Below are 26,646 nucleotides of genomic sequence, written 5' to 3'. Positions count from 1 at the left end.
TACATCAGTGTGGTTACGCCGCCCTACCGTCTCAGCATGGCGAGGAGCGAGTCGACGTCTTTGGGCTTGGCGGGGTCGTACCCCTGGTCGGCGTGCTGCTGCTGCTGCTGCTGCTGCTGCTGTGGCGGGGGGTAGTGGCTTTGTGGCGGGGGGTAAGGGTGCTGCGGGTGCTGTTGGTAACTCTGTGCGGGTGGAGGCGGGTAGGAGGGTGGCGGTGCCGCAGCGTTCGGGCGCGGCGGGTTCTGCAGCAGCGCGAGCACGTTGGCGGGGAGGGACGAGGACGCCGAAGCAGGGGGCGACGCCGCGGGCGGGTACGGCGGGTGCGGGGGAGGCGCGCTGTACTGCTGGGGTGGCGGCGGGGACTGGTGCTGGGGGGGCGGGTACGGCGGATAGTGGCCCGCTGGGGCAGGAGCAGGCGCAGCGTACGGGTTATGCTGCGCTGGCGCTGGCGCCGGCGGTGCAGGCGGGTACGAGGGCGGCGGCGGCGCGGGTGGATAGTGCCCTCCTGCTGCTGGGGGAGGGTAGTGCGCTGGTGGTGGCCCCGGGTAGCCGGCGTACGGGGCTGGTGCGGGGGCTGGCGGGGGCGGCGCGTACGGCGCGGGCGGAGGGTACGGCGGCACCTGCGCGGGGGGAGCGTAGCTCGATGGCGGGGGGTATGCCGGCTGAGGCGGCGGAGGTGGCGGCGCAGGCGGCTTGTTCGCCATGCTCGCCGCGTTGCCGAGCGAAGTGAGCAGATCCTGCACCTTGCGCGCTTCGTCTAATCTCGACGGAGGGGCAGCGGGGGGCGCATCGTTGTACCGCGACTCCTGGCGCGCGTAGTCGCGTCGCGGCTCATCGCGGTACGAGCCCGAACCACGCCGGTCATCGTACCGCCCGCCTGACTCACGGCGGTCATCATACCGCGCTGGAGGCTCGCGCCGGTCGTCGTATCGCCCACCGCCGTCGCGCGAGTCGTCGCGCCGGTCACGATCGTCGCGCCGGTTGTTGAATCGCCCTGGCCCACCACCATAGCCTCCGCGCGACTCGCGCCTGTTCCGCCCACGGGGCTGTTGGCCGCCGCCGTCATACTCCCTCTCCGCAGCCACTGGGTCAGGGTTGACGACGTCTCCGACGTCCCAGACAAACCTGACTTCGAGATCGCCGCCCTTGAACGGCTTGCCGTCCATCGTCCTCTGGAAATCGACCGCAGCCCGTGAGTCATAGTACTCGACGACTTTTTGCCTGACTGGTGTCAGACACAAGACCGCCACGCCACACAGCACGCCACGCGACACGACAACACGCACTCCTGGTACCCGGTCGTCTTGACCGATTTGATCTCGCCAAACTGTACCGCCGCGTTCCCAATGTCGTCCTCCTCGAGTGGGCGGCGCGGGTGCAGAGTAACGAGGAGCGACCCCTGGTGTTTGCTGGCATCGCACGGCCCGTCCTGGTCCTTCTCCTTGGGCAAACTGTAGTGCACGTCGATGGGGCGCTCAAACAGCTTGGTCCCGGTCATGCCCTGGCGCGCTACTTCTGCGGCACGGATATCGTACTGACGCGTCAGCAGTGTTGGCGAGGCAGTACGCTACACGCACAAAGGTCACAAAGACAAGGCCGCGGTTACGGATCGCGTCGAACCACTCTGCCACCTGGCCAAACTGTTCGAAGCGGCTCCTGAACTCATTCGAATCGGTCTCGTACTGTCCAGTTAGACGAGCTCACGCCCGGTCAACCCACCGCCACATTGCGGATGAAGAGCGTCCTCGAAACACGTTCCCTTGCGAGCCGCTCAAGACGCGTTTGCTCACTCGGCGCATCGCGTGCCGGAACCGGGAGCTCAAACGTACGGCCTGTGTATGTGAGATGGTAGTTCTACCTGGACGACTCCGTTGTATCGACCGCTGTTACACCTGACAAAGGCCGGGCTCTGGGCGGCCTGGCCCCTCACTCAGATCGTCTCACTCAACCCCACACGACGTCTCTCACTCGGCATGCCTGCTTACCGTTCGCGTCTTCACGTTCACCTCGACGGTGGCGCCCACCGCCACGGCCACCGTGGCCTCCGCGGCCTGGGCCTGGGCCATCACCACGATCCCAGCGCTGACCATAATCTCCGCCACGGTCCTCACGCTCTCGGTCGCGACCGTAGCTCGGTCCGCCGCGGTCACCACGATCGTTGAATGTCGGTGGTGGCTGGTTAAACTGACCGCCGTTGTTCTCACTGAATGGCGGCTCTGGGTCATATCGGCCCGCATCATGACGTCCGCCACCACGAGGTCCTCCACCGCCGCCGCGGAATCCACCGCCGCGTCCGCGATGTCCACCACCTCCACGGTGTCCCCCGCCTCCTCCACGCGGAGGGCGGAAGCTCATGGTGTAACGAGAGGCAAAGCTTTGACTGGCCTCAGCTCACTGCTCACGGTCGAGGGTTAGGACGGGACGAATGGCCAGGGAAGGCGAAATTAGGCTTGAAACGCGCCCAGGCCACTCGCGGGCTGGTGAGGGAAGGCTACTTGACGGGAGCGCTGAGGGAAGGCAGACGACGATGAATGCTTGACGAAGATCAGGCCAAAGTGGCAGACGGCAAAGACACAATGGGACGCGATGGAGGAGAGAGAGAGAGGCGATATGAGAATGTTGGAGTATGGGATGGTTGACAAGAAGAGGGGATGCGAAAGAGGATGAGGAGGGAGAGGCATCGCGGCGACTGACGGACCGACCGATTGAGGTAGGACTGACGGGCCACCGGCCACGGGACCAAATTGCCACGTGCCATCCGTTCACCGCCGTACCGCCTCATTACTTGGCGGCGGCCATCGTCACCGCCGCTGGCTTGCCCGCCAGCCAGCCCAGCCCGCCTTCCCTCCCTCCCTCTAATCAGACGATTACACAGTCGACCAACTTCAACTCCACCACATCCCCTCCTTGTTGCCACTCACTTCCTACTCATACAGCAACCTATCAAAGCATCACAATGGCCCCAAGGACAGCATCGTTCAAGCTCGTGCTTCTCGGTGGGTGCACACTCGGCGCCGTATCGCGTGCGCTGGAAGAGGACAAAGGAAGGCTGACGTCGCCGTAGGAGAGTCGGCAGTGGGGAAGAGTAGCTTGGTGCTGCGATTTGTGCGTCGGCGACTGGCGATGGGACGAGAGCGCCGACTGACTAGAGCAGGTCCGCGACGAGTTCTCAGACTTCAGGTGCGTGAGCTAGAGGGGAGGGAGCTAACCCATGCAGGGAGTCTACTATCGGTGCGCATTGTTGGAGGGAGGTGGAGCACGACGCAGGCACTGACCGAGATGACTTGTTCGTCTTTTGCTATTCGTGCACTTCCTTGAATTGTCACTTCCGCCAACAGGAGGTAAGCTAGGCGTGACGACCTCCGAGCTGACCCCAGCCGCCTTCCTCACGCAGACTGTCCCGCTCGACGACTCGACCAACATCAAGTTTGAGATCTGGGACACTGTAGGTTACATCTCCTTTGATTGCCCTAACCTGCTCAGGCCGGTCAGGAGCGTGCGTACGACTAGCGCGACAAGTCTGACCTTTAGGATACAAGTCGCTCGCCCCGATCTACTTCAGGAATGCCAACGCGGCTGTGATTGTGTACGACATTACTCAGGTGAGTGCGCTGTGTATCGGTTATTCCTGCCCAGCTGACTCTCGCAGCCCCCAGAGGTGCGCTTGTCGTTTCCTCACACACACTGACCCCAGGCATCGTTTGACAAGGCAAAGTCTTGGGTGCGCGAGCTGCAGCGCCAGGCGGACCCGAACATTGTCATCATGTTGGTGGGCAACAAGTCGGACCTCAAGGCGTCGCGCAAGGTGCCACGCGAGCTCGCCGAGCAGTTTGCAAAGGACGAGGAGCTGCTGTTCACCGAGGCGAGTGCCAAGACTGGCGACGGCGTCGACGGCTTGTTCATGTCGATTGGTACGTGGTTGTGTCGTGTGCGGGCCTAATCCAATCACAGCCAAGAAGCTCCCCCTTGCGGCACCCAAGACACCAGGCAGCAGCGGCGTCAAGGTTGCCAACACTCCCAAGTCGGAGGAGAGCCAGCGTGCATGCACGTGCTGAGGACCTAGACACTAGCATTGTGCGTGGTATTATAATATGTAGGCTAGAATGTATCGTGAAACAGGCTCGGGTACGGGTACGCGCGGAGCCAAACAAGCCATCACGCTTGAAACGGCAATGTTGTCGCGTAATGTTGCCACCCGTCGCGTTTGTTCACCATTCATGTTGCGTTGCAACATCTCCCTTGACGAGCTGGACGAGGCTCTCGACGAGGCAGCAGCACCGCGACGAGCCCGACGAGCCAGCACCATGGTCCTGGCCTTGACGCCGCCGCCGACCCCGACCAAGACGTCGTTCCTGCAGCCAGCAGCGACGGCACTCACGCCGTTCGCGCTGGGCTTCCTCGCGCTCCCGCCCGAGCTGGCGACGCGCATCCTCCTCTTCCTCGCGCCCGACGACCTCGGCGTGCTCTCGCGCACCGTCGAGCCGCTGGCCGGCGTCGAGCGCGACGCGTACCTGTGGAGCGTGTGGATCAGCCAGGTGAGTGGGTGGGGTGGGGCGCGCTGGCCGGGGGCGCGCTGGCTGCGGAGCGCACCGCTGCCAACGCGCCGACCATACCGCCGCTCCGCGACACCACTCGCACCCCGCTCACACCCCAGACCGCGCCGTCCCGCATCCACCACGCGCTCTCGTCGCCGCTGCACCCGCGCCCCGACGCGGCCGAGCTCGTGCGGCGCGGCACGCTGCGCGGCATCGCCGTCATCAACGGCGTCAAGGCGGGCATGTACTGGGGGAGCGATACGGTGAGTAGGCGTCGGCGTCGTCGTCCGTCTCTCTTGGCTCGGCTCGGCTCGCTGACACCCGCAGGCCGTGCGCCTCTCAAGCATCCACGAGAAGCTGTCCTCGGACCGCCGGCGGCGCAAGCTCACCGCGGCGCTGCACATGCGCCCCGACCCGTCGCGCCTCGTCGCCGCGGGCATCCTGCCCCCCGCGGCGCCGACGGCCGCGGCCATGATCCGCGCGCGCGCGCACGCGCTCGAGGGCGCGCGCAAGCGCGACACGATCCGCCGCGCGCTGCGCGGCTTCGGCGTCGGCTCGCGCCGCTTCGAGGACGTGGCGCCGACGGGCGTGTGGAAGGATCGAGGGGAGCGCGTGCTGCTCGCGCTGTGTCCGGGCATCAAGGAGAAGCAGCGCTTCTTTGAGGCGCTGGCGCGGGGGCTTTGATTGATGTGCGCGATGCGCGATGCGCGACGACGTGACGACTCGACGACTCGACGACTCGGCTCGACTCTATGGACTCTGGCTGCCGCTGGCCGGCGGCGTTCTGTGTAGCTACGTATGGCATGTTGTTTGTGTGTGCGGGGTGAGGGGTGCGCGGGGGGGGGAAGGTGGCTCGCTCGGTGATGCGTCGCGAGCCGTTTCAGTGCCGCATGTGCCCGGCGAGAGATCGACCGCCGACCGAGACGGCGAAACGAGGCCCGGCGGCGTCGGCGTGAGGGGAAGCGGCGTCGCGTCGAGTTGCCCAAAGAGCCATGTGCGTGCTATAAACGAGCCTCGCCAAGCGGGACGCAATCCAACTCTACTCTAATCTCGTGGGCTCTGCGCGCTGCTGCGGCGCGCCAGAAGACGCACCCCGACGCGACAGCCCCAGAATATTGCACGTCGCGTAAACAAACGGCATGGAATGCCCTCCCTGGCACGCACGCAATGAACGGCGCAGCGCGCAGAACCGGTGCTTGTTGGTCCCGTCGAGGCAAGGTTGAGGCGGCCCCTGGCGCTGCGATCTTGACCCCTGGTGCGCGTCGGGGACTCAATGATCGAGGAGGAGCACAAGCAGCACGGCCGACGTCGACTCGCCAGGGCATGCATGCTTGCAGATGCCCCAGGCCTGGCCACGCCGCCGCGCCGCAGCCGACGCGCCTCATTAATTCATTGTTTACGGCCGTGGCTTTTGAGGCGCTTGCTTTTTTTGTCATCCGCGTCGCAGCTGCCATCGTGCTCATCGTGCTCGTCGTCGCTCTCATCGCTGCTTGCTGTCTTGCCCAACTCCCCACACTCGTTACCACGCACGCACCCACCCGGCGACGACACCGCCCAAACGACGCGTGCATACCGCCCACTGTCGACGCCGACGCCGACCTCGCCGACGACGTCACCCACACCCGAGGGTACTTAGAACCTCGCTATCATCTGGGCCCAGATCGGCAAACACCACCCCCACGATGCGTGAGTCGCCGTGCTGCTGGCAGCACCGCCACCCCCCCCCCCCCCCCCTCGCACTCGCTGACGCTCGCGCGCACTGGCAGTCCTCACACGCCCCTCCAATTCCTGGTCCCGCCTGCCAGACCTCGACACGTCCTCGGTCGACCGGTACAGCCTGCACCACCTCATGTCACTAGGGTACGACGAGGAGGCGGCCACGCGCACGCTGCAGCAGACAAAGGGCAACGTGCCGCAGTGCGTCCGGCTGCTCGAGCACGAGCGGCACGCCGGGCAGTTTGTCGACGGCTGCGAGCGGTGTCACCGGGCGAGCAGCGACGCGGGGAGCAGCCGGAGCAGTAGTGGCAAGGAGGAGAGCTGGGTGAGCCGGCTCGGCCAGCGCCTCCGGCGCAAGTGAGATAGGGCAGTAGCAGTACGAATGTTGTATCTATGGACTTGTGGCAGCTAGTGCACGGCCCGCAGAAGGCGTCGACGCCGACGCCGCCAAGGCGCAGTACGTCACGCCAAGCGCCGACGTACGTGCGTGCGTGTGTGCGCCGACGCCGTCGCCGCCGCCGCGCGAGGGGGAAACAACGCGTCGGCCCTCATTTGTGCCCGTCGGCGTGCCTCGCGAGCGAGGATCATGCGTGCCTGCCGCCAGCCAGGTGAGCCGTTTCACGCCGCACCGCCGCGCCGTGCACCGCTCGGCAGCGTCGGCTCGGCGGCGACGGCGAGAGTGACGTCCGAGCCCGCACCGCTCCGCTTATCGCCCGCCCGCGGTGCGGATGGCGACGCTGCTTGTGCTGTCTTGGCATCGTGGTGCTGGTGCTAGCTACTTAAGCGCCGGCCGGGCCGGATGACGACCACTATCCCCGCTATCTCCACTGCGTCAGCGCGGCCACGGCTCCACTACCCTCTAAATGCCATGTAAGTTGGGCGTGTGCTTGTTTGCTCTACGTGCTCGCTCACACGATAGTGTGTTGTTACCACAACGATCACCACAACCACAACGCCCACCACAACCACAACGACCACCAAGCCGCCGACGAACACCGCTAGCGCCCCACACCACTCGCCACACGCCCCCCACCCCCCCCCACCCCCCCCCCCGCCATGTCCAAACCCCGCCGCTGGCTGCGCCGCGACGAGCCCTCGATCGACCCGCAGCTCGTCGACCAGCTCGTCGACACGGGCGTGCAGCCCGACGCCGCCATCGCCATCCTCGAGCGCGCGCGCACCGACGTCGGGCAGACCGACGTCGGCCTGCTCGCCGCGCTCCTCACGCACGAGCGCCACTCGACCGCCGCGCCTGAAGAGAAGGAGGACAAGCCCAAACATCCCCTGCGCAAGGTCGCGGCCAAGGTCCGCCCCCGCTCGTGGTCGGGCTCGTCGCGCCCCAGCTCCGAGTTGAGCTCCGCCAGCGACAACACGCCCGCCGTGCCGCTTATCCGTGTGGACGACTGCCGTATCTGCACAGAGGAGGAGCTGGCCGAGCGCGCAGAGGGGCTCAAGGCGTCGTAGGGGCACAGGATAGATTCTAGACACAGATGGTGTTCATGTTGTTGTATGTACTGCTGCATCGGTTATTGGTTGGTCGCATCGTGAATTGGTTGCGTCGCAGCCGCTTGATCTGGTGATGGGGTCGTCGTGCCCCCTCCATGTCGCTCCGAGGACATCGGGTGCTTGTGTCTCTCGTTCAGGCGTTACATGGCCAGTGGAGACTCGCGGGAACTTCTTCCTCGCCGAGAAGACTGGGATGGTCAAATACGAACTGAGATGGAGGGGGTGGCAGTGTGCACTCACGCTGCCAGCCTTGTGCGAGATACAAAATGCGCGGCCCACATTCCACCGCAGTCCTCCAAAAGCTTCCAAGTCTGGTCCGGGCCGCAATACCCCGGCCTCCAGGTTGGTTCTGGGGGGTACTCTAGGGTTCGTAGGATGGCAATGCGTAGATCTTCGAGGTCGGCCTCGGTCCAGACGTCATGGGGCTTCGACCGGTCGCGATCACGCGTCCTCACCACCCTCGTCCAGCCCAGCCTGACGACTGGCTCCTCCCCTTCGAAGCACCGCCAGCACTGAGGGGCGTGTACAGGGCGAGCGCGTTGGAACCACAGGTAGTCGTCGATTTGGCTGTTTAGGTGTAATCGCGCCTCGTCTACGTAGGGCAAGGCCGAGGGGTATCGCCGCATCGTGCTCCTGGTCCATTCGTCTTGCATGTTGAGGGGTGCCAGAATCGTCGCGCGGGCGACAGTTGCGAGCTTGGGTGATCCTGTGGCGGCCGCAACAATGACGCGACCCCAGATGGCCAACGGAGTCGGTTGCTTCATCATCGCCATTGCGGAACGCTCCAAAAACTTCTCGGAGACAAGAGGAAGATCGTATGCGTTAACGATATCGATCAGGCCCTCTAGGGTCTTGCGCGAGTACGAAGGCAATAATTCTTGGGCTGAGGATAGTCGCGGGTTGAGAGCTTCGCGAACAAGGCCGAGTGCGAGGGCCAGAGCTTCCTCTGTAGCGGACAGTAGCGGAATGACTGTCGGCGAACCATCCCGGCCCAGAGGTTGCGGTAGATCAGCAAGGTCCTTGAAGAATGACGACAACGTGGCGAGGAGTGGCAGGCTAAAGAAGAAGTGAACGCCATCTTCGGACTGGAAGATGTCGGCTGTCGTCGGCGAGGAGAAGTCGCAGTGGAACAGAAGCCCGTTGACGAGTGTCATGGCGATGGGTCGAGAGTGAAGGTGAGAACTGAAGGTGAGAGTTGCAGTAGCGCCCGATATATGGTGAGCGGGCCATGGTGTCGGGGTGAGATCAGCCCGACCGCCCGTCGTCGTCCTGATGCGCCCGCCGCCCCCTCAATGGCGGCCCACCAGCGACGCCCGCGCCGGGGCATCAACCACAGCCTCTGGCACGAGCCTGGGCATGAGCGCCACACCCAGCCCCGACTCACTCTCTCACAGCGTGGTGGAAAGCCTCGAGCTTGATCTCGAACCTCTCGCGGAAGGTACGTCCAGCGCTCTTCGGGCACAAGGGGTACGCCCACGGTCTCTCCAATAGCTGGAGCTCGAGATCACGGAGCCAGCGCTCGAACTCCGATCGCGTCCAGTACCCACGCTCGCTCTCTGGGAAGAGTGGGCCGAGCCATCGCTCCAGGTAGCCAACGCCCGGCGCTGGGTGGAAGCTCGGCCCGCGGAGCCCCCTCAGTAGCCCCTGTACCAGGCTCTCGACCGCCGCGCGCCAGAGTGCCACCTTGCTCATGGCGTCTGGGTGCTCGCCCAGCAAGTCCTTGACCCACTCGTCCTGTGCCTCGAGCCGGTGGAGGGCTGTGAGGCGCGCCACGTCCTCCAGGTCCAAGTCCGGGGGGCGCGTGGCCACGGCGACCACGAGCCGCTCGAAGCAGGCCGTCCCGCTGTCCCATATTGCCGCTGGAGTGGTCTCATAGATGAGCGCTGTTGCCACGATTGGGAGGTCATACGCGTCGACGACATCCATGAGGCTGATGAGCGTCTCACGGCACGGCCATGTGTGCTGAAGCCCACGTTCCGGGTCGAGGGCATTCGAGACCAACCCAAGGGCGAGGGCGAGTGCCGCACCTGTAGCTGCTGGAAGTGGTATGACATTGTCGTCTGGTGCTGTGGGGATGCCTGCAATGTCACTGAAGAAGGACGAGAAGCGCGCGAGGGCGGCCAGATCAAAGTAAAAGTGGAGGCCGTCGCGCGACTGGAGGATGACGTCGGTCGGCGGCGCGGAGAAGTCGGAGTGGAAGGCCCGGCCGCCGACATGGACAGTGCTGGCCATTGAACTAAAAGATGTGGCAAGGTGAAAGATGTCAGCATGTTTACACGGCTCACAGAAGGAGGAGCAAAGTCAGGGTCAGGCGCCACCGCCTGCGTCGTCCCAGTCCCCGACGAGGAGTGCATAGCGCCACTGTGCTATTTATGCCGGGGGATACGTCTTGACCCAGCTCTGGCGGGCTGTGCGGTCGATCTGCCACCGGGGCAGGTGGACCTCCGGGACGAGCCTGAGCCGATTAGCGCTGCACACGCCGCCGCCCACTCACTCCTCCACGTCGCGGTAAAACTTGTCGAGACTGATCACGAGGGAGGCCGAGAACGTGTCACCTGCTACGCGGGGGCTCGGGGGGCGAGCGGTGATGTCGGCGCGGAGGCGGTCGGCGAGGCGCGAGAACCAGTCGTCGATCTCCTCCCTGCTCCAGTGGCCGGCGCTCTTGGCCCTATCGCAGCCAGGGTACCTCCGTCGGTGCCACCCCCAGCGGTAGAAAAGCCGATCGCCGTGGTTGAAGAAGCACGGCGAGCATGCCAGCTGGGTCGCGACAGTGCGGAGCTCCGCCACACAACCTTGGACCACGCTCTCGAGCGCGCCGCGCCACGAGTCGATGTGGTGAAGCGCGTCGGGTAGCTTGCTTAGCGCGTCGAGCACCCACTTGTCCTGGTCCTCGACGCGGTGGAGAGCCGTGGCACGCGCGACGGTGTGGAGGTCCTTGACACCGACTGTAGCTGCCCAGACGACGCGCTCGTAGCACACACGCGGGGACGCGAGGGGATCGTCGGGCCGCGTGACGGCGAGGAGCGTGTCGGCCACGATGTCGAGGTCGTACACGTCGATGATGACCGAGAGGTCGTGGAGGAGATGGCGGCTCGGCCAGCGGAGGGAAGGCGCGGGAGCCGCCCTGTGCGGGTGGACGGCCCAGCGGACGAGCTGCAGCGCGAGGGCGAGCGCGTCGCTCTGGGCCGAGTAGAGCGGGATGACATTGTCCCCCGGCGGGGTGGGCAGGGTGGCTATCGTCTGGAAGAAGGGAGAGACGGCCGCGAGATCGTCGAGGGGGAAGAAAAAGTGGGTGCCGTCGCTCGACTTGAGGATGCACGGCGTCGGCGGGTGCGCAAAGTCGCGGTGGAAGCGCCAGAGTCTGAGTCTGGGTTTTATGCACATGATCGCTGTGCGCTGCGCGGGGTGAGGGTGAGTGTCATTGGAGGGGGCTGGGGAGTGAGGAGGATATCGTCGTCGTCGTCGTTGTTGTTGTGGGGGTCAGAAGCGGCGGCGAGCACCAACCAGCTCGGCCAGCGATCGACCCGGTTCTTCTGTCATCACCTTCCTCCACACCCTCAAGTCATCCCGTCGACGATCGCTGCAACAATGGCGAGCAACAATCAACACTCTTCACCACCCCATCCCCACTCTTACCATGCGCACCCCGGAATCCCATTGCAGCCGAGGTCGCCGATGCGGAGCGCCGAGTACCCATTGCTGGCTACGCCTCGTGCCTCCGCCGCCGCCGCCGTCGCCGCCACCAGGAACCTTCCCTGGCTCGCCAAGGATCAGTCGCCCGCCGTTTCCGCCACCGCCTCTGCCGTCGGCGCCGTCGTCGAGTATGCGTAAAACGATCGCGTCAAGTGCAATGTATGCAGTGTCAAGCAAGTTGCGGTGCACAAGAATAGTCAGCAAGAAAGTCGAGACCGACGGCGCCGTGCATGTGCCAAGCCCCACCTGCGGTATGATGATGTCATTGGGTCACCACTGGACGGGCCGACAACTTGGCACCGGCCGCCGCCGAGAGTCGGATCTCTGGCGGCTGCGGCTGCGGTCATATCAACAACGGCAGCCGACCCGGGGCTCGGCCCCAGCTCCTCCTCGAGCTCCAACTCGGCGCCAAGGCTCAGCCACGCCTCGGCCACGACTCTCTCCATGCCGCCCGGCCCGCCGCCTGCCTGTGCCCTCCGGCGGCCCTGCACAGCAAAGCCTGCCCACGCCACTGTGCCACCACCTGACGCCACTGCGCTCGTTAGGTCAAACTGCCCTCGTGCCGGCGCCGGCACTCTGGCGCTTTCTGCGGCTGCCGCCTCGACCGCCGATGGCTGAGCAATAAAAGGCAGCTGCTTGCGTCACAAATCTGCCCCACCTTTCCATCCCCACATCGCACAACAATTTATCACAACAACTGAACAATGAGTGAGTGGCATGGCCGGGCTTCGAGGTGGGGCCTCGGCGGGCTGCCGGTGCCGCGCGATAAGCATCCACTTCGCGGATGCGTCGCCGGGGCCGGTCTCCGCCATCCACAAACGTGGTAGCGAGCAGCACCGAAGCACGAGCCCCCTCGAGCGCCCGCATCCGTCATAGTGCCCGGCTGACACCCACGCAGCCAAGATCCAGCTTACTGCCGACCAGCTTGCGTCTGTCGGTCCCCTCGCTCGCGAGGGTGGCGCCGCCCCAGCCATCACCCTGACGAGCGACCAGCTCGCCGCAGTCGGCCCGTCGGCTACCGAGGCCGCGGCCGAGAAGGCCAAGGCTGGCGGCCCCTCCATCACCTTTACGGCTGACCAGCTCGCTGGGGCCGAGTACGACCCTGCGACTGCCTCGGGCAACCGCTCGCGCCGCGGCTCGTTCAACCCCCTCTCGCGCAAGTCGTCGCGTGACCCTGCCGCCGTTGTCGCCCCCGTCCCCGTCGCTGCCGGCGGCTCCAACGTGCTCACCGCCCACCAGCTCGCCGGCGCTGCGTTTGACTACGAGGCCTCGGCCGCGGGCAACAAGCGTCACTCGCTCAAGGCGTCGCGCGAGCCCACCCCCGCTACCAAGGGCGGCAAGACGTTGACTGCCGACCAGCTTGCCGGCGCCGAGTTCGACTACGAGGCTTCCACTGCTGAGCGCTCACGCCGCGGCTCGCACAACCCCCTCTCGCGCTCGGCGTCGCGCGCCGACACTGCCGCCAACCCCCTCGCGGGCAAGACGCGCACGGTCACCCTCACCCCCGCCCAGGTCGCTGCTGCCCACCAGGACGGCCACGCAACCCTCACTGCCGACCAGCTCGCCGCCGTCGGCGCCATCACCCCTGCTGGCTCGCGCCGCCAGTCGCTCGCCGGCATCTCGCTCTCGCGCAAGTCGTCGCGTGACCCCGCCCAGGCCCGTGGACCAATCACGGCCGAGCAGCTCGCCAACGCCGGCACGTTTGAGGACAACCTCCAGAGCCTGATCGACATGGGCTTCCCTGCCCGCGCTGCCAAGATTCAGCTCAAGCGCAGCGACAACAACCCCACCGACGCCGCCGAGCACCTCGTCCACGTCGCCCACAAGCCCGACACTGGCGCCGGTGGTGACCCTTGGGGACACCCCGAGTGCCCTGTGTGCGTGCGTCACTCGCAGCAGGCCAACGCGGCCGAGAACCTGCACGACTACAAGCTTGAGCACGGCAAGGGTGTCGGAAACGCCATCCACTCGGGTGCGCACTCGATCGGCGACGCTCTTACCAGCGCCGTCCGCAAGCTCGGCATCGGCAAGGACAAGGAGGAGGGCCAGACTGGCAGCGACGGCCGCCGCGGTTCGGTCGGTGCCATGCTCCGCCGCCCTTCGATCAAGAGGGGCCTGGAGAAGTACGACAAGGAGATTGCGTGAGCGGGGCGGGCGTGCGGGCGTGGGAGTGTGCGGTCGGTCCGATCCGAGGAGCTTAGTCTAGTATAACATGATACGCGCTGTTGACATGAATTAATATGATCAAGAGGGTGGGGGCGGCCGGTCGGGTCGCCAGGGTGGGTGGTCGACGGGACCAGCGAGTCCTCATCGAGTCTCCAGCAGCCTTCGCTTGGCAGGACCCGAGGCCGCCGGCTGCAGGACGTGCAGACGATCTGGCGATCCGCCGATGATCAGTGATGACGATGATGAGCGGTGAGGGATAGCCAGGACATCAGGGATACAGTGATCGACAGTGGCACTTGCTGCACCGCTCCGAGGCGTCGACCGACACCTTCCATCTGCTATCTGCTGTACACTTCTTACTTGCTCCTCTTCTTACTTGTTACACTTCTTACTTGTCCCTCTCTGACCTAGCTGTTGAACCCCTCCTGGAGCGCGTACCCGACGTACGACCAGACCGAGAAGAGCGCGGCGGCCCCGCCAGCCCTGCGGCGTCAGCCTCGTCCCACCCATGTCGAAGCACCCCCCCAGCCACTCACAACACCGGCCCGCGGCGCTTGTATATCTCCACGCCGTCCAGCACGCCGATGAACGCGCTCGCGCTGAGCAGCACGGTCCCCATGGCGCGGTAATTCCCGTCGCGGTACAGCGCGAGCGCGGCGGCCGAGAGCGCGAGGTTGCGCGCGGCGACCAGGGCGCCCGCGACGCCGACGGCGCGGTCCTCGCGGCTCTCGGCGTTGTTCGGGAACTTGTCTGGCTCTGCGGCGAGCGCGCTGCTGCCCAGCGCGAAGAGCCGGTCCGCGGCGCCAGAGGGCGCGAGGTACGCCACGCTGCCTGTGAAGGCGTAGTATGTTGCCACGCCGAGCCCGAGCGTCTGCCAGGTGGATGCGGTGACCATTGTGGGAGTGGGAGTGGGTGGCGAGGCCGAGCTGCCGAGACGACGCCTCTTATACCTCCCCCTCACTGGCGAGGCCATGCCTCGCCGTGTCTTGGCTGGAGGTGCGGACACATGACGACATGACGTCATGCGCGCGGTGTGGCACAAACACGCTGTTATCAGCCCGCCGCTGCCACTAGGCGGCGTCGGCGGTGCTCGTGCCGGCTGGTACTGCTCGCTGCCATAGCGCTGCGTGCACGGGGCTGGGTCGAGAGTCATCCGCCTCGGTCCACCTCGCCAGCCACGCCAGCGGTACGACACTCGCGACCTCTCTCCACCCCACACGGAGCGCAGCTCGTAACAGTGCACAGCTGACTCGCGACCCACTCCACCTCGGCCGGTCTCGTCCATGCACACGGCGTCGCTGGTACAGTCCATGCACACGGCGTCGCTGGTACAAGCCACGAGTCGCCTGCACACCCCAGCTCGCCTCCGCTACCGCCTTCATCTCAGTCCTACAACCGGGGCCAGGTGGGGCTGCGGGTCCAGCAGCCCGAGCGCCTATCGGCGCCGACAGCGAGACCCATCGGCAGCAATGGCATTAGGCTGGGCTCGGCAGCACTACTTCTTAGTGAGCACAATGTTGCCGGTCTCCGGGTCCTTCGCCACGTTCACGTCGTCGTTCCCTACGTTGACCCCGCCCTGGTCCGCATCAACGCTCACCGCGGTCCATGTGCCACCACCGGGGGGGTTGGGCACAGACCCGGTCTGCCGTCAGCGTCCGTCACGACCATGGCTCACAGAGTCCGAGGTGGCGAAGGTGTATCCCCCGGCGACCGAAAACGTCTGCTGTCAGTCGCTCCCCTCGAGTATCCGCTCACGCCGATGTCTTCGTTGTTCGACATGATGTTATGCAAGGTGGCCAGAGACGAGTGGCCGCGGCGCGTCTTATATATCGCGAGCGGCCATGGGACGGCGCCATCGGGTTGGCTAACATGCCGCTCCCCGCCAACCCCGTGCAGAGGGCCATCTCCTCTTCCCACGCCAGTGCAGGTATGCAGTCATGCATCCCCGGCGTGACAGACGCCAGCGCGCAGGAGTCGGAAGCGCCGTGCTCTTGCGTCATGTCGACGACCAGTGACATTCCACGAGGGGGGTGGTAGTCCCTCGCCCTTCCGCCCAACCCCAGTAGCAACTGAGCGCTGCTAGCGCCTGGCCCGGCGCCTGTGCACGCGTATGCTGCCCGATCAGCAGCCCTTCTGTGACCAACCTTGTGCGGCTTCCGCAGATTCATTGAAGCAGCCACGTCACATGCCACCACGGCCCGCCAAACTCTAAACTAACCACGCCGCAAGACGCTATCTACATGAGCTGCCCCCTGTGTGCAACTACCCCAATTGTTCCTGGCCGGCGCTAGTAGCGCAGCGCAGCTGACCTACTGGCCACTGGCCGCACGGAAACCTAGTGGCACGGATGCAGAGGCTAGCGCGGACGCAGTAGAGATGCCGCATACCGATCCAGTGTCGATGGCATGCTACGTGCGTCGAGCATCACCCCATGGCGTCATGAAGCGGCTCGTGGGCGGGAGCCGTGCTGCCCGCCAGCGATGTGCCATGTCTCTGGCAGACCCGCCACGAGCTCGAGATTCCACAGTACGTTACCGGCCTGCACGCAGCGGTATGCAGCATGCGTGCCGCACCAGCGACGGCGGCCATCGTGTAGCTGCCCACGCTATGTAAGTGGCAGCGCCCGTGCTGCAGCCATCCCCAGCCATCATGTCGAGCAACACCACCCCCAAGGTACGCCGCCCCCAAGCGACGACTGACAGTAGACGACCGAGGGCGCCAGCGCCGCGACAAACGTCGAGGGCACGGTGAGCCATGCGCCGAGGCGAGGCTGACAGCAGGCCCCCACTGCCGCGTCCACTGCGCCGACCGCGACCGGGGGCACTTGGGACCCGTCGAAGCCGTACGCCGTCCAGCTGACCGACGAGGAGCTTGCGGCCCAGAAGGCGCGCTTCGGCTACCAGAATGTGAGGTAGTGTCCGGCGCCCCGCCGTCTGCCTGTGTGTCCCTTAGCCAGCTCCCTTGCGTCCGTAGTAGCGAAATGAATGCAGGTTCAGTGTTGACGCGCGCGGAAACTGCTTGGCCCTGGGACGAGGCTGGCCGGCGCGGTGCTTGCAGTGTCGGTGCCTAGTGATCAAGCACTGCCAGTCGGCCCGTCTCGCGATGACATGGCCCAGCGCGGAACGTGGCACATGCCTCGTTCGTGCTGCTCCGGCCGACGATACCTGCACCAGCCATGCTGCCACGTACACTGCTATGCTTACAACTACTACACGCCCGTGGCCCCGGGCTCGATTAGACGGCCTAATTAACTTGCAACACCCTACCCTCCCAGGTCGCCTCACCCGGCCCGGCTCCCCACCCGACCCGCCCGACCCTCCCCTCCCGCTCCTGTCCTAGGCCCGCGATCCGGCGGCACAGCCTCGCCATGCCGTACACGTACACGATAGGGCAGGGGTAAACCGCCCTCCGGCCCGCGTGGCGGGCTGTCGTGTTCGTGCAGCGAGGTCCAACCGGGACTGATGGGGTCAGCGGGGCCCCAGAGCACCAAGGACACCGCACTCACTCGGATTGGATTCTGTTGTCAAAAGGCCTCGGTATGAAAACCGCCTTGCGGACCGACGTGCCGACGGCGATAGCCTGGGCCGTGGGGGTGGGATGGGGCGTGTGTGCTGCCATTGTGATGGGTGGTGGTGGTGGGTGGCGGTGGGTTGTGGGCTTGGGGCTTGTGTTGTGTTGTGTTGTGGGGGTTGGGTTGGGGCCTGGTGTAGTTGCAAGCACAAGTCGTGCCGCTATGCAGTGATGCTAGTGTCTGAGCCTTGCCTTGTCTGTCTGGGAATGCATCAACAGCCGCACCTCGAGCCTTATACCCCGACCCCATGCCCCAGCCACGTCGAGGCCCACGCATTAGTTGCCCCAGCCAAGTAATCTCGGCCGGGATCTGAAGCAGGTGGTGCCTTCTGGAACCGCCGCACCGCTTATCAGCCAGCGGGCCAGCGCCACTCTCGGCCCACCCACCCCATGTGGGCAATGGCCCAGGCCGCCGGCTGCATGCGCATGCGTCCATGCCCCATGCTGCCTCGGCGACGCCAAGCCTCATCGTAGCCGATGGAATATTGTGTCTGTGGGGTATGCTGGGGCGCCGCGTGCATGCAGACGGCGGTTCTAGAGGCTTCGTACTTGCTTGCGCCGGCGTCTGGCGCTGGCTTGCGTGCTGGCTTGCGTGCTGCGAGCGTGCTGGCACGGCACCTCGACACGCCGGCACGAGCGTGCTGCCAGCTCGCACGACATGCCCCCATGCCCCCCACACACCAAGCTGGCACGACATGCATAGTGCTCCTGCTCCACGCTGGCGCCCCACGCCGCCCACGCCGCTCACGCCAGGTCGAGCCGCCAGAACGCGCACTCGCGCACCCCGCCGCCCTTGTCCTTGGGCCAGCGCACGCCCCTCACCTCGGCCCGCACGAAGCCGAGCTTGGCCATGAGCCCGCTGGACGCCGCGTTCTCCGTCTCGACCATCTGGCGTCAGCTCCCCCCGACACAAGCACTCACCGCCTCGACAGTGTGCGCGCCCATCCCCCGCCCAGCCCAGCCGACGACGGCGCGCACGCTCGCGGCGCCGAGGCCCCGCCCTCTCGCGTCCGGGAGCAGGGAGTAGCTCATCTCCAGGACGCCGGGCCGCTCGGCGTCGGCCCAGACGTACACCTCGCCGAGGTAGGCCCCGTCCGGGCCCCTCACGACGCTGAACGGCGCCGTGGGCACCGCCGTCCCGGGCTCGGCTCTGAGGCTGGCAGCCGCGGCGGCCTGCGCGCCCCCAGCTCGTCGAGCCGCTCGCGCGCGTCGGCGCGCGTGTAGTTCCTGCTGTTAGGCGCACTGACCCGCCTACCCCGCACTCACGGATACCGCCGCCCGTACGACCACCGCCCGACGTCGGGCCGGTTGCTGATCTCGATCTGGCGTCAGTCGCGCTCGACGCCGCAGCCCACCAGCGCGTCCTCCTCGGCCCGCGTGTCCCGGTACGGCGTGAGGCGCACGCCCGGATGCCCCGGCACGTCGAGGTACGGCTCGCCCGTGCTGTCGTCCCACTGCACTGCGCTGGCCATGACTCGGTGTTTGTGCGATGCGAAAATGTCGCGCGTCTCGTTGTCTGTCCTCGACCGTCCACTCCGCCGACGTCATTGAGTACTACCGCCTGCATCTCGTGTCTCTGCTGTACTTTGCTATGCTCGCCTATGCTACAGATGAAGCCTCCACACGCCAAGGGTACGCTCGCCCCCGCCCTTGTCCTCGGGCCAGCTCAGCGACTTGGTCATGACCTTTGTAAAGCCGAGCTTGGCCACGAGCGCCTGGGACGGCTCGTTGTCCACCTCGATCCCGGCGTCAATCACCTTGGCGCCGTCGAGCCTGTCGCGCGCCCACGCGATCACAGTGCCGACCGACGCCGAGCCAATGCCGCGCCGGTGCAGCTTCGGGTGGAGCGTGTACCCGAGCGAGCGGGCGTACGGGCGCATCTCGTCGGCCTCTTTCCAGATGCCGACGTCGCCGACGACCCGGCCGTTGGGGTCGCGCACGACGACGAACGGGAGCACGGGCACGCTCGCGCTCGGGTCGGCCTTGAGCGCGTCGACAGAGTCGCGCGTGTTCGTGTTCATCGTCTCGATCCACGCGCGCGCGTGCCCGCGGTCATAGCTGGCGTTAGTCAGCGGGGACGGGGCAGCTACGCACGGGTAGGGCCGCCGGTACGACCAGCGCGCCACCTCGGGCATGTTGCTCAGCTCGATCTGGCCAGCGTCAGCGCCGCGGGTTTCGGCCCCACCCACCAGGTCGTCCTCCTCGGCCGCGCAGAAGCGGTGCGGCGTGAGCCGGTACCCCGGGATGCCGGGGAGCTCGAGGTACGGCTCGTCGGCGGCAGCGTCCCAGTGCACGACGGGGGTGGGGGCGGGGGCGGGGGCGGAGGCCGTGGGCGCCGGGGCGGGGGCGGCGGGCGCTGGGGCAAGCTTGCTCAACGCGGGGGAGATGATGGTCGAAGTCACGGTCATGGTTGCGGCGTCGCGTCGGTGGCTTTGCGGATTGTTGCAGTTTAAATGCTGCTGGGTGACGAGCACGTCGATGTCGCCGCACAGCAACTAGCGAGCGTTGTGCGACTCGGGCTGCGTGCGTGCAAAGAGTCTCGAGTCGAGGGTTGCAGGAATGCTCAATGGTCTAGATGGGGTGGTGCCTTGTGGTGCGACGACCGAGTCGCAATGACGCTATCGCCCGCCGGCAGATAACCCATCCTGCCCATTCAACTCGGCGACTCACAATGTCGAGTCAAGCATCCCCGCTGCAGTGGGACGACGCCACAGGCGAGCCATACCTCGCCGTCCCCTCGCACCCCGGCATACGGATCACGCCGCTGCGCGACGGCGAGGACGAAGTCGCCGCGCTCGTGCGCGTCAACAACGCGCCGTCCGTCGGGCGGTGGTTCTTCTCCCGCCCGTACCCCTACTCGGCGGGCGACGCGCGCGGGCACCTCGCCGCCGCGCTGCCCTCCCAGACGCGGGCGATCGCGCAGCTCGCCTCCGGGGACGCCGGCGCCGCCGCCCTCCCCGCGCTCACGGCGGTGCGCGACGCGCAAGGCGGGTACATCGGCGACGTGGGGCTCTACCCCGCCGACGGGGGCACGCCGGCGCCGTACGGCCTGCTGTACGCGCTCGACCCGGGCCACCACGCGCGCGGGCTCGGCACGGCCGTCGTGCAGACGTACCTCGCCTGGTTGGACGCCCTGGGGCTCGGGCACGTCGAGGCGGTGAGTGCGGGGTGGGGCGCGCTGACCCAAGGTGATACAAACGGACAACGTCCCGTCCTCGAAGCTCGTCGCCCGCCTCGGCTTCGCGCTCCTCGAGACAAAGGGCTCGCGCTGGCCCGAGGCCAAGGGCGGCGACGTGCGCGAGGTCGGCGTGTGGGTGCGGGGGAGTAGCGCATCATAGAGTCATACATAGCATCTAGCATCTAATGTTACGCCTCGCGCACCCACGTCGCGACCTCGCGTTCGCCCCCGCCATTGTGCGCGGGCCACGCGACGACCTCGGTCCTCGCGAGCGTGAACCCGAGCTTGGTCGCGAGGCGTGAGCTCGCCTTATTGTCCGTCTGGATGGTCTGGGCAGCGTGAGCTCTCTCCCTCCTCCCTACGCACAATCTCGAACCGCTCCGCGCCGACGCCGCGCGCCCAGTCCAGCGCGGCGCCAACCGCCGCCGTGCCGACGCCCCGCCCCCAAAAGTCGGGGTGCACGGCGTACGCTGCGCTCCACGTGCCCCCCGGCTCGGTGGGCCGCACGACGAGGTCGCCGACGTAGTGGCCCCCAGCGTCGCGGATGACGGTGAAGGGCGTGGTCGCGACGCGCGCGCCTGGGTCGGCCCGCAGCGCGGCGATGGCCCCGGCCTGCGCCGGCACGTTGGTGTCCAGCCGCTGCCGGGCGGCGGCGGGGTCGAACGGGTACGGGCGGTTGTGGGACCACCTCCCGACGGCGGGGTGCGAGCCGAGTGCGATCTGCGCGTTAGCGGAGCCCGGGGGGGGCGGCTCACGAGCCCGGCGACGTCGGCCGGCGTGTCGCGGTACGGCGTGAGTCTGAGGCCTGGGTGGCTGGTGATGGCGAGGTACGGCTCGTCGCCGTCCCACTGGACTGTGGGGGCGCGGGTGGGGGCCGCGGTGGTTGTCATTGTGTCAGCTGTGCGTGACCGAGGGCGGCTGCGGCTTATGATTGTCGCTGCGGTTGTTGACATCGACTCGGTGACGTCTTTCCGACTCGGCGTCGACTCGCGCGACTCGCGTAGGGACACCGCGTGGGTCGTCGGTCATTGGAGTCAGTTGGCACAGAACAGCTATGTATAGTCGCGACAACCCACGACCACCGCCCACTCCCCTCGCGCGGCCTGCACGCCGCTCGGCGTTGGTCAGAGGAAGAGGCGGCCAGCCTCGGCCAGTCAGTCGCTCGCGACACGCCGCCAGGCCATTCGGAATCCCACCGGCCGTCGCGCAGCCCGGCCGCAAGCCGCCAGACAATGCCCAAGACCCGGCGGAGACCCGAAGCATGCATGCACGCCGCGCTGCTGCCGTCCCGGGCTTGCATGCCATGTATGCCCGCATGCCCGCATGCCGCGCGATCTCATCTCATCTCGTCGTCGGGCCAGGTCATCGGGCCTCGGCTATGGCTCGGTGCAGAGACGCCGAGTGACGTACCGCCAGCCAAGGGCATGAGTCAGATCCATCCGATCCTCCATCCCTCGTTCTTACACCACATGCCCAGAGCTACATAACCCCTGCCTGCCCGCCCGCCTGCCCCGCCACCCCTCCCCACCCACACCACCATGTCGCACGCCATCAACCCCGCCTTCCCGAGCACCGTCAACGACGTGGACAAGTACGGCGGTGAGCGCCCCCCCTCCGCCCCTAGCTGACCCCAGACGCGTGGGAGGACAAGTGGGCGAACAACACGACGCCGTGGGACCAGGCGCACTCGCACCCCGCGCTCATCAAGCTCCTCGACTCGGGCGAGGGCGGCGTCCCGGCCAAGGGGCGCGCCTTCGTCCCCGGCTGCGGGCTCGGCTACGACGTCGACACGTTTGCGCGCCGCGGGCTCGACTCTACCGGCCTGGACATCGCCGCGACCGGCGTCGCTGCCGCCAACAAGTGGCTTGCGGAGCAGCCGCCCCGCGCTAACGCGGCGACGGTCGAGCTCGGCGACTTCTTCACCTATGACCCGGGCCACAAGTTTGACGTGATCTACGACTACACGTAAGCCGGCTTGCTGTGGAGAGGACGCTCACGCCCCCGCCAGCTTCCTCTGCGCGCTGCCCCCCGCGATGCGCACAAAGTGGGCTGAGAGCATGGCGCGCCTCGCCAAGGCCGACCCTTCCGCCCGCCTCATCACCCAGCAGTACCCCCTCAACGGCGACCCCGTCGGCCCGCCCTTCCCCCTGTCTGTTGAGATCTACGACGACCTCCTCGGCAAGGACTGGGAGGTCGTGTGGGAGCGCGACATCCCCCAGGAGGAGCGCCGCGTCAACTCGCCGCCGGGTGATGAGCGCCTCGTGGTCTGGGCTCGCAAGGCGTAGTGGGAAAGGGGACGGAGGGAGCAGGCTAATGCGTCTCACTGTTGCTAAATGGAACGAAGCCAAAGGTCGAATGCATGCGTTGTGAGGTCGTGGCCTCAGGCGAACGTCACGCTCAGGGGACGGCCGCTCGTTGGCCTCGCACTCCCCGGACGCGTGCTCATCGGCCGCACACTCATCGACCGCTCACCCCCCACCGTACTCGCCATGCTGACTGGGACCCGCTCCGCCGCGTTCTCCGTCTCGACGGTCGTGACCGCCTCGTCCTCGTTCCCGCCGATCAGCTCGGCGAGCTGGTCCAGGACGTCGCCGTCCTCATTGTCCAGGTCCCAGCCGATGAACTTCTCGGTCAGGACTTCTGCCTCCTTGATCTCGGCAATGTCGTCGGCGGTCAGCTCGCTGTCGATGAGCTTGGTGATCTCAAAGTTGGACACGAGTTCGCTGGAGTCAGCGCCAGGGCTACGTGGATGCTTACATGACCTCACGGGCGCGGTCGACAATGTAGGCCGGGACGCCGTGTTGCAGCGCGCAGTCGACGGCGTTGGACGTCGTGCACACCGTGGGCTCAAGCCTGCTGTCAGCCATGCTCTCCTTCGCACCTACTTGTACAGGTACGTCAGGACGTTGGTGCCCTCGGCCATGATACTCTTCATGTGGCAGTAGATGATCGGCAGCGACTCGTCGAGGAACCGCTGGGTGAAGAGTTCGCTGATGTCAGCTAGCGAGTGGGACCTACGAGCTCACTGGTAGTGAGTCAAGACCACCGTCCGAGGGCGGGGGCCTTCAACGAGGTACTCTACAACGCCGGCCAGCAACCCAGCGCCGTCCGTTGAGATGGTACCTAACGGTCAGCTACCATCAACTCCCTAGACCCACCCTTGCCAAACTCGTCGAGGATCAGAAGTGATCGAGGTGTGCAACCACGGAGAGCTTGGGAGACTTGGCTCAGATCGATCATGAATGCCGACCCGGTCTGTTGTCAGCGCGGCCGGTCCCACCCAGCTCACCCTCGATGCCGACTCGCGCGTCTGAACTCGAGTGAAGACTGGAAGTCAGCCCCCTTCTCCCCGTCACCCACTCTTGTCACAGATACCGATTTCAGCGGCCTCAGCTGGAACAAAGGAGCCGATGTGAGCCATGTATGTGATCAGGGCGACCTGTGATCAGCTCTGCCACCCTCACGACCCACCTGCTTGCCGTATGCCGACTTGCCCGACCCGTTGGCTCCAGTGACAACCATCTGATTTTAGCCCGCCCGCTCTCGCGTCTCTCACCATGCTGCTGATATCACCAGTCTCGCCGCCGCCCTTGATCATCGTGTCGTTGAAGATGTATTGCCCATCGGGAACACACATCATGTGGAGTGGGTGGAAGCCGTTGCGGATCTTGAGGACCGGCTCCTCCCTCATCACCGGCCGCTTCAAGTCAAACTTGTCCACTGCGCCGGCGAGACAGAGCAGGCTTGGGTCAGCTGCATCTGGCTCGTCTCCGACACCCACCAGTCAAGCTCGGCCAGCACATCAGCAGTCCCGAGAATGTCAAACTCGAGGTCGGGCAGCCTGTCCGCGAGCGCCTGGATCCACTCGATTTCGCGGTCTGGCGTCGTGTCAACAGCGTCAGCATGCGGTGGGCTCACCGCTGATATTGTTCTCGATGTCCCCAAAGTGCGCGTTGAGCTCATCCGTGTCAGGGGTCTTAAAGTACCAGATGTTGTTGGTGGTGAACTGAGATCAGCGAGTGTGGCGTGGGTACGAGCACACACTGATTCCTCCCAGTCGGTAGGGACAAGCCGTGGATTCAACATGCCGTGTGCGGCCACCAGGAAGCCAAGCTGAGGCAGGTAGATCACGTTGAAGTCCCCGCACAGGCCCTGCGGGACACGATGGCGAATACCGAGCGCGGCTTTGGACTGGAGTAAGCAGCGTCTGTAGGCACACTCACGAGCCATGTGTCCAGCGCTAACATGTCAGTCATGCCTTGTTCCTCGGCGACACTCACAGGCCAGATCCTGGCGCCAATGGTCCAGCTCGTCGTCCACACGGGTGCGTACACAGGTCTTGCCTTGGACCCCGGACTCGTCCCAGTCCACCTGGCGGTCAGCAGAGGCTGCTTGACCACTTACAATCTTGACAATGTCTTCAAGGTACAGGCACAGGTTGTCGTTTATGCACTGCCGGAGCTGCGTGTAAGCTCTTTTTTGCAGCGGGGCAGTCCCACCTTTGTGGTGATCTCAAGGGACTCGTGGAAGGCCGAAAACCCAAGCACGGTGAGCTGCTGGATGATATCCTTGGCCGCCGTGAGTCCCTGTGCTGTCAGCTGTGCCAGGGACATGGGCACTAGCTCACCTCGACCAGGCTCTGCCAGTCCTTCCAGCCCGCCTTGCCGCTCTTGATGCGCCGGCAGACCCAGTTGAGGTCCTTGATCCTCCTGAGCTCCTTGATGAGGTCGTTGCGAGGTTTGGTGCACTCCTTGGAGGACAGGACCTCGACAGCGTCGAGACGGCGATTAATCTGCTCGATGTTGACAAGAGGGCGGAGAAGCCACGTGTGGAAGAGCTTCTGCCCAAGCGGCGTGACGGTCGAGTTGATGACCCCTGGGGTGAGAGTATGCAGCGGATTGGCACTTACCATTGAGTGACAGGGTAGTCGACTGCTGCGCCTTGGACACCTTGCCCGCGCTCGCGTCGGGGCTAAGGATGGCGAGGGATCTGGTGTCAGGCGGCGCCAACTGCCACACTCACGTCAAGGCGTCTTGATTGATGAGCATGTGGTCCTCGCTGTCGCTGTAAGTGGCGGGTAGACATACGTTCACGTTTACCCGACTCACAGGTTCATGCTCTCGATAGCGGCGAGCTCAAACGGCGTGATGCCGCTCGCGTCCGCCCCGCGCACCCTCGCCAGCTCCTCGAGCAGTGCGCCCGCGGCACAGACCTGGGGTCAGCGCATTCGCTGAGCCCAAACGCACAGCACCAGGCGCGTCGACATTGACGTGGCAGCCGAGCTTGAGGAGGGACAGGCGGATACGCCCCATGCCGGCGTCGCGCTCGTCGACGTAGCCGTTCTCCGTGGCGTCCGACTCGCTCGGCGCCGGCCCGCCACGCCCCGAGTCGGACCACTCGTACGTGCTGCTCACGGCACGCGCGTTGCGCGGGAGGCGCACCGAGCCGAGGTGGTACAGCCCCATGTCGTGGCTAAACTTTGTGAGGTCGTAGGTCGTGGTGGGGTTCTCGCGGCCTGCCGTCAGCCTGCCCGAGCTCCGCCACGCACAGTACTCTTCCGCGACGTCGACGAGCGCGTCGGGCGCCTTGCCGCTCAGCAGGATCATGTGCGGCTCGAACTGCTCCATCACTGCGGGTCAGTTGGCAGTAGCAAGCGGAAACTGACACAGCGCGGCAGTGTCCCAGCGGTACGTGTCCTTGGTGTCCTCGAGCACGTAGAGCTTGTTGCGCTCGGGGTCGTAGTACGCGGCGGAGAGGTTTCCGGGGCCAGGGGCGTGGAGGGCGAGATACTGCGGTGTGAGTTGTCACGGATCCGCCCCCCAGCCCACCTTCATCTTGTCCTCTTCCTCCTCCAGCAACCCGCCCTCGACCGGGCCGCCGAGGTACTCGTTGCCCGCCTCAGAATCGAGCATCGGCGCGAGGGACGACTGGCGCGACCGCATGTCCATCGGCGTAGGTGGGCGCGACCGCAGCGTGCTCGCCATAGAGGGCGTGGGCGACGGCGCGCGGAAGGGAAGGGGCGGTGGCGGCATGAGGGCGGTGCTGCCTTCCCTCCGAGCGCGTGGCGGCGCACGCGGGTAGCCTGTGTAGCTTGTGTCGCTGTAGTTGGAGAGGGCGCTTGCCGGGCGTTTGCCCAGGCTCGAGTAGCCCTGCATGGCTTGTTGCGAGTCGCGGTAGACGATTGAAGAAAGATGGACGGTGTCAACAGAAAGAAATGGCAAGACGATGGTGATCAGCTGCCTTCCCTCACCAGGAAGGCGGTCCGTGCGCAACCGTCAGTGG

The 26,646-nt window shown here is 65.9% G+C and overlaps 17 protein-coding genes across 17 annotated transcripts; 8 read left to right on the top strand and 9 right to left on the bottom strand.

Annotated features, from left to right (window-relative positions):
- Positions 1–23: 23 nt before the first annotated feature.
- Positions 24–2,355, bottom strand: Q8F55_006659 (uncharacterized protein; the record flags this gene model as incomplete). Its single annotated transcript, XM_069355115.1, has 5 exons — positions 24–1,221; positions 1,287–1,534; positions 1,578–1,682; positions 1,720–1,832; positions 1,986–2,355. The coding sequence occupies 5 exons, from the start codon at positions 2,353–2,355 to the stop codon at positions 24–26; spliced, it is 2,034 nt and encodes a 677-aa protein (XP_069207186.1).
- Positions 2,356–2,956: 601 nt separating this feature from the next.
- On the top strand, positions 2,957–4,055 carry YPT52 (GTP-binding protein of the rab/ypt; the record flags this gene model as incomplete). Its single annotated transcript, XM_069355114.1, has 8 exons — positions 2,957–2,996; positions 3,065–3,105; positions 3,155–3,180; positions 3,218–3,231; positions 3,378–3,449; positions 3,532–3,602; positions 3,695–3,911; positions 3,952–4,055. The coding sequence occupies 8 exons, from the start codon at positions 2,957–2,959 to the stop codon at positions 4,053–4,055; spliced, it is 585 nt and encodes a 194-aa protein (XP_069207185.1).
- A 249-nt stretch (positions 4,056–4,304) lies between these two features.
- Q8F55_006657 (uncharacterized protein) lies at positions 4,305–5,219 on the top strand (the record flags this gene model as incomplete). Its single annotated transcript, XM_069355113.1, has 3 exons — positions 4,305–4,535; positions 4,655–4,798; positions 4,863–5,219. 3 exons carry the CDS (start codon positions 4,305–4,307, stop codon positions 5,217–5,219), a joined length of 732 nt encoding a protein of 243 aa, XP_069207184.1.
- Positions 5,220–6,217: 998 nt separating this feature from the next.
- Positions 6,218–6,612, top strand: Q8F55_006656 (uncharacterized protein; the record flags this gene model as incomplete). The annotated part of the gene is made up of 2 exons (XM_069355112.1): positions 6,218–6,221; positions 6,302–6,612. The coding sequence occupies 2 exons, from the start codon at positions 6,218–6,220 to the stop codon at positions 6,610–6,612; spliced, it is 315 nt and encodes a 104-aa protein (XP_069207183.1).
- A 695-nt stretch (positions 6,613–7,307) lies between these two features.
- Q8F55_006655 (uncharacterized protein) lies at positions 7,308–7,715 on the top strand (the record flags this gene model as incomplete). Its single annotated transcript, XM_069355111.1, has 1 exon — positions 7,308–7,715. One exon carries the CDS (start codon positions 7,308–7,310, stop codon positions 7,713–7,715), a length of 408 nt encoding a protein of 135 aa, XP_069207182.1.
- A 175-nt stretch (positions 7,716–7,890) lies between these two features.
- Positions 7,891–9,989, bottom strand: Q8F55_006654 (uncharacterized protein; the record flags this gene model as incomplete). The annotated part of the gene is made up of 3 exons (XM_069355110.1): positions 7,891–7,945; positions 7,998–8,939; positions 9,142–9,989. 3 exons carry the CDS (start codon positions 9,987–9,989, stop codon positions 7,891–7,893), a joined length of 1,845 nt encoding a protein of 614 aa, XP_069207181.1.
- A 138-nt stretch (positions 9,990–10,127) lies between these two features.
- On the bottom strand, positions 10,128–11,141 carry Q8F55_006653 (uncharacterized protein; the record flags this gene model as incomplete). Its single annotated transcript, XM_069355109.1, has 2 exons — positions 10,128–10,212; positions 10,252–11,141. 2 exons carry the CDS (start codon positions 11,139–11,141, stop codon positions 10,128–10,130), a joined length of 975 nt encoding a protein of 324 aa, XP_069207180.1.
- Positions 11,142–12,154: 1,013 nt separating this feature from the next.
- Positions 12,155–13,595, top strand: Q8F55_006652 (uncharacterized protein; the record flags this gene model as incomplete). The annotated part of the gene is made up of 2 exons (XM_069355108.1): positions 12,155–12,158; positions 12,349–13,595. The coding sequence occupies 2 exons, from the start codon at positions 12,155–12,157 to the stop codon at positions 13,593–13,595; spliced, it is 1,251 nt and encodes a 416-aa protein (XP_069207179.1).
- A 428-nt stretch (positions 13,596–14,023) lies between these two features.
- On the bottom strand, positions 14,024–14,511 carry Q8F55_006651 (uncharacterized protein; the record flags this gene model as incomplete). Its single annotated transcript, XM_069355107.1, has 2 exons — positions 14,024–14,099; positions 14,153–14,511. 2 exons carry the CDS (start codon positions 14,509–14,511, stop codon positions 14,024–14,026), a joined length of 435 nt encoding a protein of 144 aa, XP_069207178.1.
- A 600-nt stretch (positions 14,512–15,111) lies between these two features.
- On the bottom strand, positions 15,112–15,395 carry Q8F55_006650 (uncharacterized protein; the record flags this gene model as incomplete). Its single annotated transcript, XM_069355106.1, has 3 exons — positions 15,112–15,258; positions 15,292–15,336; positions 15,372–15,395. 3 exons carry the CDS (start codon positions 15,393–15,395, stop codon positions 15,112–15,114), a joined length of 216 nt encoding a protein of 71 aa, XP_069207177.1.
- Positions 15,396–16,265: 870 nt separating this feature from the next.
- Q8F55_006649 (uncharacterized protein) lies at positions 16,266–16,531 on the top strand (the record flags this gene model as incomplete). The annotated part of the gene is made up of 3 exons (XM_069355105.1): positions 16,266–16,289; positions 16,322–16,363; positions 16,397–16,531. The coding sequence occupies 3 exons, from the start codon at positions 16,266–16,268 to the stop codon at positions 16,529–16,531; spliced, it is 201 nt and encodes a 66-aa protein (XP_069207176.1).
- A 1,399-nt stretch (positions 16,532–17,930) lies between these two features.
- On the bottom strand, positions 17,931–18,658 carry Q8F55_006648 (uncharacterized protein; the record flags this gene model as incomplete). The annotated part of the gene is made up of 4 exons (XM_069355104.1): positions 17,931–18,074; positions 18,108–18,342; positions 18,453–18,508; positions 18,542–18,658. The coding sequence occupies 4 exons, from the start codon at positions 18,656–18,658 to the stop codon at positions 17,931–17,933; spliced, it is 552 nt and encodes a 183-aa protein (XP_069207175.1).
- Positions 18,659–18,790: 132 nt separating this feature from the next.
- Positions 18,791–19,594, bottom strand: Q8F55_006647 (uncharacterized protein; the record flags this gene model as incomplete). The annotated part of the gene is made up of 3 exons (XM_069355103.1): positions 18,791–19,244; positions 19,281–19,336; positions 19,376–19,594. 3 exons carry the CDS (start codon positions 19,592–19,594, stop codon positions 18,791–18,793), a joined length of 729 nt encoding a protein of 242 aa, XP_069207174.1.
- Positions 19,595–19,857: 263 nt separating this feature from the next.
- Q8F55_006646 (uncharacterized protein) lies at positions 19,858–20,524 on the top strand (the record flags this gene model as incomplete). Its single annotated transcript, XM_069355102.1, has 2 exons — positions 19,858–20,343; positions 20,375–20,524. 2 exons carry the CDS (start codon positions 19,858–19,860, stop codon positions 20,522–20,524), a joined length of 636 nt encoding a protein of 211 aa, XP_069207173.1.
- A 28-nt stretch (positions 20,525–20,552) lies between these two features.
- Q8F55_006645 (uncharacterized protein) lies at positions 20,553–21,254 on the bottom strand (the record flags this gene model as incomplete). The annotated part of the gene is made up of 3 exons (XM_069355101.1): positions 20,553–20,693; positions 20,731–21,084; positions 21,120–21,254. 3 exons carry the CDS (start codon positions 21,252–21,254, stop codon positions 20,553–20,555), a joined length of 630 nt encoding a protein of 209 aa, XP_069207172.1.
- Positions 21,255–21,902: 648 nt separating this feature from the next.
- On the top strand, positions 21,903–22,649 carry Q8F55_006644 (uncharacterized protein; the record flags this gene model as incomplete). The annotated part of the gene is made up of 3 exons (XM_069355100.1): positions 21,903–21,963; positions 21,999–22,329; positions 22,373–22,649. 3 exons carry the CDS (start codon positions 21,903–21,905, stop codon positions 22,647–22,649), a joined length of 669 nt encoding a protein of 222 aa, XP_069207171.1.
- Positions 22,650–22,744: 95 nt separating this feature from the next.
- Positions 22,745–26,396, bottom strand: Q8F55_006643 (uncharacterized protein; the record flags this gene model as incomplete). Its single annotated transcript, XM_069355099.1, has 24 exons — positions 22,745–23,087; positions 23,122–23,217; positions 23,250–23,354; positions 23,391–23,487; positions 23,523–23,619; positions 23,654–23,691; positions 23,725–23,803; positions 23,836–23,886; positions 23,921–24,107; positions 24,146–24,242; positions 24,283–24,370; positions 24,409–24,555; positions 24,588–24,604; positions 24,645–24,735; positions 24,769–24,825; positions 24,864–24,950; positions 24,992–25,239; positions 25,274–25,353; positions 25,387–25,422; positions 25,473–25,576; positions 25,611–25,879; positions 25,913–25,993; positions 26,030–26,153; positions 26,193–26,396. The coding sequence occupies 24 exons, from the start codon at positions 26,394–26,396 to the stop codon at positions 22,745–22,747; spliced, it is 2,823 nt and encodes a 940-aa protein (XP_069207170.1).
- Between the last annotated feature and the right edge of the window lie 250 nt (positions 26,397–26,646).

The sequence above is a fragment of the Vanrija albida genome (genome assembly GCF_041260175.1).
Source record: "Vanrija albida strain AlHP1 chromosome Unknown contig_5, whole genome shotgun sequence".
Taxonomy (NCBI): Eukaryota; Fungi; Basidiomycota; class Tremellomycetes; order Trichosporonales; family Trichosporonaceae; genus Vanrija; species Vanrija albida.
The sequence above is the reverse complement of the archived record's forward strand: the minus strand, read 5'-3'. Positions and strand labels throughout refer to the sequence as shown.